Below are 7,501 nucleotides of genomic sequence, written 5' to 3'. Positions count from 1 at the left end.
TGCTGACCACGACCTTCTGTGCTGTCATTTCCTCCCTTTTCCCTCTTCTCCACACCCCATGGAGTGGATTTTGCTGTGTTTCAGTGTGGAGCTCCATGGGATTGTGATTGAATGTGTGGATGATCATTTCTGGTGCTGATGAAGGCAAAGCTTCCTTAAAGGCTGTTTGCTCCTGCCTGCATCCAGCTGTTCCTTGGGAAGCTGAGCAGGGTGCTGCCACAGAAATCTGTGTGCTCCCTGTTCACATGGATAACAGGCAGAGGGATAACTGGAAACACACAAGGAATGTGCCAGGTGGATTTCTAGGCCAGGCTGAATGGGGCTTGGAGTACCCTGGTCTATGGAAGGTGACCCTGCCCGTGCCAGGGTTGGAATGGGATGAGCTTTAAGGTCCTTCCAACCCAAACCGTCCCAGGATTTTGTGGCTAGAGTAAGTCACCCAAGGAAGACCTTTTTGCTCCCAGTCCAGCTGTTGGGATGAGTCCTAGGAGGTGACAGGGACACCTCAGCTGGTCACAGGGTGAGGCTTTCTGGGGTCAGTGCTGCTGGGGAGGACTCAGGTTCAGGACACTGACACACTACACTTGTCCTCGGGGCTCAGGGTCAGATTCCTTGTGTAAACAGCTTGGGAAAAGTAGTTTGTTCTCTCTTAAAATAACCCCAAAGTTACCAAGTTTCTGGGAGTGTGTTACAAAGTGGCAATTTTCTACTTAAATTCCCACCAGCCACAGCCCAGAGATGTGCAGGGGCTGTGCAGCACCTACAGGCATTGGGAGTCAGGTGGGTGGTGTGGAAATACACCTGGGGGATTTACACAGGGGTGTGAGATTTATACAGATGTGTACAGATGTGTGAAATTTAGGTCTGTGATTTGCACAGGTGTGTACAGGTGTGTGTGATTCATACAGAGTGGGACAGACAGGTGTAGCTCAGGCTCATTCTCAATGACATTTGCTTTTCCTCCCATTGGAATTGAGAAACTTTCCAGATGGATAGAATGTGTCCAGGAGAACTGGACCCTGGAGTGGTTCTCTTGAACACATCTCAGTCCTGGGGCTGTTTAACAAAGGAACAATTCCTCACGTGGAATCCCAGAGTCCCAGAATGGTTTGGGTCAGAAGGACCTCAAAGCTCATCCAGTGCTACCCCCTGCCATGGGCAGGGACACCTTCCACCAGCCCAGGTTGCTCCAAGCCCCATCCAACCTGGCCTGGAACACTCCCAGGGATGGAGCAGCCACAGCTGCTCTGGGCAACCTGTGCCAGTGCCTCAGCACCTCACAGGGAAGGATTTCTCCCCAGTATCCCAGCTGTCCCTCCTCTTTCAGTTTAAAGGTATTTTGGATCTCAGCTGAGTTGGAGTGCAAATACTGAGCTGTTCCCGAGGGATTGTGGGTTCAGACCGGGAGCTGCACCTGGAGAGAAGAACCGATTCAGCAGGGAAAGGTGTTTTGGTTTGTTTTCCTGGGATTTCTGTTCCTGCTGGAACACCAAAGCCCCAGAGCTGATTGTGACAGGTGCAGCTCAGGCTCTGGATTCCTCCTGTGCCACATTCCCATGAGGGACACAATGTGGTTCAACAGCAGCATGAGGTGTTGTCTGGCCAGGAGTTGTCTTGGTGCTGGTATGTTCCATTTGGAATGTGGTTTGTGTCTCCAGCCCTGCAGTTCTCAGTAACTCTTTAGGAATGAGCTTGCAAGATGTGTTAGATTGGGAAATGTTGACTTCCCCGGGTTAAAATTAGCCCCTTTGGTAACAGAACTCCTCTCCCTGTCCCCCAGCACATGTTTCTCAGGGCCTGGGCCTCCTGCCAAGGAATTTCCATCTCTTCCCTCTGTGCTGGGCAGAGCCTGTTCCCATCCCAGTGCTCCTGCAGGGAGCTGAACCCACGTGCTCAGCACCTGTCACTTCCCACTCAGCTCTCCTAGGAAGGTGTTTCAGTAGCTCTGATGTGGTTAAGGACACAGGAGTAGTGTGGAAATACTTCAGAATAAAGATGTTCTCTTAGAATTACTGCAGCAAAGTCACAGCACTATGACAGTTTGCTTTTCCTCCAAGAGACTTCCCCAGAGTTTCTAAACCAGACACAGCTGGCTGGACATGGAGTTGGAATTCCCTGGAGTTTATAAACCAGGTGGGCCATGGCCTGCTATGTGGATAAAGTGTGGGCTCCTTGTCCTCATGACCTCTGTGAAGTCTCCCAAACATCCTAAAGATGTGGAGTGGTTTCCTTCCCTCAGTCCCTCCTGGCCAGGTTGCCCTTCCTCTGGAGCCTGCACCTGGAATCCTTGGTTTCCAGAGGTGCCTGTGGCAGGGACGAGGCAGCGCTCAGCAGGGCTGAGCAGAGCTGGGTGAGATGTGGGTGTAACAAACTCTTAATTAGATGTGAGCTAAAATAATGCTGCTCCAAATTCCAGTCAGCTCCTTGGAATGTGGAAGGGAAGCTGAGTCCCTTGCAGGTGCCAATTAACAGGGTGAGCTGGTGGAGGGACTCACTTGGGTCAGCACATCACAGTGGAACACAGGGCTCTGCCACCCAGGAAATCCTCCGGTGGCCTGTGTGGCACTGGGCACAGGTGCTGTGAGCTGGGAATCCCAAATTCCAGAGTGAGCGGCTTACCTGTTCCCATGTCCTGACAGGAGATTGGGGCTTGTCCAGTGGAACCTCTGGAGCTTCCAGAGCCCAGGCTGGAGCAGTGATGGCCACGTGGAGCCCATCCCCTGGGATTTGGGTGTTAGGACAGGGATACATATTCCCATAGTCCCTTCCCAGGTGGCTGTGGGAAGAAAGGTCAGGAAAAGCAGTTCCTGCTGGAAAAGATGCAGGTGACATGAGCAGGTGGGGTTTGTAGGAAGTGCTGGGGCTTTGGGCCATGGATTGTCCACATGGTTGTGGGCCAGTGGCCAGGAGGAGCAGGAGGGCTGTGGGGATGGAGCTCAGGATCTTGTATGTGCTGAAGGTGGCTCTGAGGCAGAGTTACTGCTGAGACCACTCAGATATGGCTGGTGGAGAACACCCGAGTGATTTGTTCTGTGCAGAGACCTGTGGTGGCTGTTTGCTATGGAAAAGCAGCTGTCCTTGGTCAGAACATGGTTCAGGGGAGGTTTAGATTGGATGCTGGGAACCATTTTTCATGGAAAGGGTTGTCCAGCCCTGGCTCAGCTGCCCAGGGCAGTGCTGGAGTCACATCTCTGGAACTGTCCAAAGCCATGTGGCTGTAGCACTGGGGACATGGTTGGTGCTGAACATGGGGTAGGGCTGGCCTTGAAAGGTCTTGTCCAACCTTAATGATTCCATGAAAACCTGGACAAAACTGGTCTTGTGGCTGGTTGCAGTTGGGATTTTTGCTTTGAGGCGCTGGGCTCCCTGCATCCTCCTCTGCTTCCTGCTGCTTTCACAGCTAACCTTGTGTGCTGGGGGTTGTGTGGCAGCAAGTCCAAGTTCATGCTCACTGTGCTCCACAGTTCCATGGGCAGCCCTTGGGAATGCTTTTCCCAGCACAGGGGAGCAGGTCCCTGGAGAACAGCAGGTCCCTGGGGAGGAAGAGGAGGAGGTACCTGAGGGGAACAGGTCTTTGAAGGGTAGTGGTAAACCAGAGCAGCCTGTGCTGCTTCAAAAAGGTTTCAGCTATGCTCCATCCACCCCTTGGTGATGTTCAGTGTCTGATAATGCAAGAAATTACAATCCAATCCTGTTTTATTGGGTGTTATGTGCCTGTTCGTGACCTGGTGCTGTAACTATTGCCCCACTGCTGGTTGTTTGACCCAAAACTGCCTTTTTCATGGCAAGAACTGGTCCAAACCAGCACGGTGAGCTCCAACCCCCTGAGGTACAGCTCCCATGGCTCTGACCTGTGACTTCCTGGTTTGAGAGCATTTAAAGAGGTTGTAAGTATCTGTAAAAGATTCTTCCTTGCTTTGCAGGATAACTGGGATGATGAAGAGGAAGAGGAGGAGGTAAAGGAGACAGAGGTAAAACAAGGTGAGACTCTGAGGTGGCTCCTGTCTCTGACCAGCACAGACACTGCTGCTGGGGGTGTGAGGAGCCAAAGCTCTGAGCAGGGCTGGGGGGCTTGGTTTAACAAAAGTGTCCTGCACTCTGTTCAGGTCCCAGGGCTGAGCCTGGAGGCTCTGAGTGTTGCTGTGTGGGAGGTAACCCACAGCCCTCCCAGGAGCTGTATCTGTTGTTCCATGTTTTACAGAACCAAAAGTCTCAGAAAAAAAGAAAATAGCAGAAAAAATCAAAGAAAAAGAAAAACTACAGAAGAAAAAGCAAGAGGAGCTTAAAAAAAGGGTAACTAACTCCTAGTTTCTTCTGGGTCACATCAAATACAGCGGGCAGATTTGAGGGGGTTTTGGGGGGTTGAACAAGACCTGCAGAGTCTGATGGACCAGACTTGTACTCAGTCACACTGTACTGTTAGCTTTGATTCCTGTCTCATTTAACCAGAGATTGGAGCTGTTACCTCAGCTCCTCTGTGCAGCACAGGATGGAACACAGGAGTGGGGGAGGAGGTGGCAGGACAGTGTTTGTGCCCATTCCTGGTGCAGTGACCATGGATTAACCCTGTGGCTCTGCTGCACTCCAGGGGACACACGTCAGCTCTTGAGGTCACTGACTGGAGGCAGAAGAGAGAGATTCGGTGGCCCTGGAGGAACCACCATGGCTTAAGTGTAACATTTCCTCCCTGTGTGCATTTCCCCCCAGTTAGAGGCACCAGAGGAACAGAAGGAGCTCACACCAGAAGAACAGTTAGCAGACAAACTACGGCTAAAGAAGCTACAAGAGGAGTCAGACCTTGAGTTGGCCAAGGAAACCTTTGGTGAGTGTGTGCCCAGGGTGGGGTAGGAATGCACCTCTGGGTGACAGGGGGTCAAGGCAGACAATGAACTGCTGCACAGGGTCTGGGAGGCCACAGGGATGATGAAGGGTCTGGAGTGTCTCTGATGAGGAGAGACTGCAGAGCTGGGCCTGGTCAGTCTGGGGCAGAGAGACTGAGAGGGATCCCATCAATCCATACAAATCTCTCCAAGGGGTGTCACTCCTGGTCAGTGGTGCCTAGTGACAGCACAGGGAGTAATGGCCATAACTAAACCACAAGTTCCACCTCACCATGAGGAAGAACTCCTTTCCATGGAGGTGGCAGAGCACTGAGACAGGTGCCCAGGGAGGGTGTGGAGTCTCCCTCTCTGGAGACATCCCAAGCCCACCTGGATGTGTTCTGTGTCACCTGCTCCAGGTGACCCTACCTGGGCAGGGGGTTGGACTGGATGAATCTCCAGAGGTCCCTTCCAGCCCCAGCTGTTCTAGGAATCTGGGACACCCTGCAGGGAGACCTGACCTTGGCTGTCAAAGTACACACAGGTTGTGGTACTGAGAACAAAGCACTAGCAATGGTCCTAATGCACAGCAGCATTCCTCAAATATGGAAGCATTTCCTTGATTACAGTGCATGAATCAGCTCATTACTCAGGGGAAACTGTGCTCTGTGACTGTGTGCAGTGCTTGGGGGGAAGGTGTGCACTGGGTACAGCTGCAGAGAACCAAGAGGAGTTTGCACTTTTTCTGGAGACAGGAATTGCTTATTTAGGGGGAAAGGACTGTGTGTGGTGCAGGTTTTCCAGGGATTGGGAAATGCTCAGTCAGGTTACTGAGTCTGACCCAGCTGGAAACTGATGGACAGACACTGCTTATGGGAGCCTGGAAGGACAGGACACAGGGAATGGCTTCCCACTGCCAGAGGGCAGGGACAGATGGGACATTGGGAAGGAATTGTTCCCTGTGAGGTGCTGAGGTACTGGCACAGGGTGCCCAGAGCAGCTGTGGCTGCTCCATCCCTGGGAGTGTTCCAGGCCAGGTTGGATAGGGCTTGGAGCACCCTGGGCTGGTGGAAGGTGTCCCTGCCCATGGCAGGAGGTGGAACTGAATGAACTTTAAGGTCTTTCCAACCCACACCATTCCAGGAGTCCATGAAATTGCTGAGTTGTGCAGCAGAACACCTCCTGCAGGGCCATGGATTTGGGCCGTTGGCTCTGTGGGTGAGCAGAGCCCTGGGAGGTGGCAGCCAGGTCACTGCTCCCTCTGGGCTCACCCTGCAGGGCTCACAGCCCGTGCTCCCTGTAGCACTGTGTCTCTCTGTGCAGGTGTAAATAGCACTTGTGGAATAGATGCCATGAATCCCTCTTCTAAAGATGACTTCACGGAATTTGGGAAGCTGCTGAAGGAGAAGATCACACAGTACGAGAAGTCGTTGCACTACGCAGGGTTCCTGGAGGCTCTGCTGAGGGACATCTGCATCTCCTGTGAGTCACAGTGCCAGGGCTGGGGCAAACACTGGGACTCAGCTGCCTCACTGATCCCATCCCACTCCCACAGATGCACTGAGGATTGTGCTTTGCACCAGAGCTGCTCTTTCTGCACATCAGAGTCAGTTAAAGCATGACATGTTTTGCTGAGCCAAATCCTGCAGGTTGTTCTTGAAGCCATTTCTAAAATAATAACTATAATAATAATAATCGATTCTCTGACCCAAATAACCTGAGTGGCTCACTTGGAGGGAACTATTATAAACCTGAGTCCCTGTAATTCTGAGACTGCAGATGAATTGTTCTGGAATTCAGCATGGAGCTGCATAGAGAAACTGATCCGAACTCCTTTCCTTTTTCTGCCCTGGTGGCTGAAGCATTGCAGAGCTCACTGAGACCTTGCCCTGCTGTCCCTCAGCAAGGGTAACTCGATCCCAGGGTGCTGGGTGAGTGCAGCTGGGAGATCCCAACTCAGAGGGATTCCCAAGCTCCTCAGGGAGACATTCCCAGCCTCCTGCACCTTTATGGATAATGATAATAACTGATTGTCCAAACTGCTTTTGATACTATTGTCTCCATATTTTCCTCTTCAAAGTGCCTCATTAATATTTTTGTGTTCCCTGACTTAATGTCCAAGCTTTACCTTGTATAACACTCAGGTTTCCCAGGGCCCAGCTGGAATCCTCTGGGATTGTAGGACCAGGATCCCCCAGTCTGCTGCTGGAAATCCAGTCACTGCCCATAGTTCCACAACTGCTGCTGCTGTCCGGGGTTAGAGACCACGGAAAGTATTCAACAGCCTGAGAACAGCACTCAAGGAGTCTTTTTTTGTGCTTTTTATCCCCTGCTGCAGTGGAAGTGGATGATTTGAAAAAGATCACAAACACCCTGACAGTACTATGCAGTGAAAAACAAAAACAAGAGAAGGTAAGACTTGGGCCTGTTCCTCGGGGATCAGCTCCTGCTCGGGGCGCCCCTGGAGAAGGGGGACAGGTGACACTGGCTCAGCTGCTGGCTTTGGGGTGGGCAGGAGCAGGAGAGGGAATGATCCCTTTGGGTACTGCTGTTAAATCCTCTTTGCTGTGTGAGCTGAGCAGGACTTTGTTACAAGGAAGATATTTAAGCACTGGTGATAAAACCACAGTGAACTCCTCAGTTTTGTGAAACTACCTATTTAATTTAACAGGAGATGCTGC

General features: G+C 51.8%; 1 protein-coding gene across 1 annotated transcript in view; it reads left to right on the top strand.

Annotated features, from left to right (window-relative positions):
- Positions 1 to 3,923: 3,923 nt before the first annotated feature.
- The window catches only part of EIF3J (eukaryotic translation initiation factor 3, subunit J), a gene marked incomplete at its 5' end in the record, with an annotated part of 4,064 nt that continues 486 nt past the window's right edge, over positions 3,924 to 7,501 (top strand). The window contains 5 exons of the mRNA XM_009083586.1: positions 3,924 to 3,981; positions 4,202 to 4,293; positions 4,708 to 4,822; positions 6,144 to 6,302; positions 7,159 to 7,232. Coding sequence (XP_009081834.1) covers positions 3,924 to 3,981; positions 4,202 to 4,293; positions 4,708 to 4,822; positions 6,144 to 6,302; positions 7,159 to 7,232 — 498 coding nt within the window. The remainder of the gene's footprint in view (positions 3,982 to 4,201; positions 4,294 to 4,707; positions 4,823 to 6,143; positions 6,303 to 7,158; positions 7,233 to 7,501) is intronic.

The sequence above is a fragment of the Acanthisitta chloris genome, unplaced genomic scaffold (assembly GCF_000695815.1).
Source record: "Acanthisitta chloris isolate BGI_N310 unplaced genomic scaffold, ASM69581v1 scaffold20541, whole genome shotgun sequence".
NCBI lineage: Eukaryota > Metazoa > Chordata > Aves > Passeriformes > Acanthisittidae > Acanthisitta > Acanthisitta chloris.
This window is presented reverse-complemented; position numbering and strand designations above follow the sequence as displayed.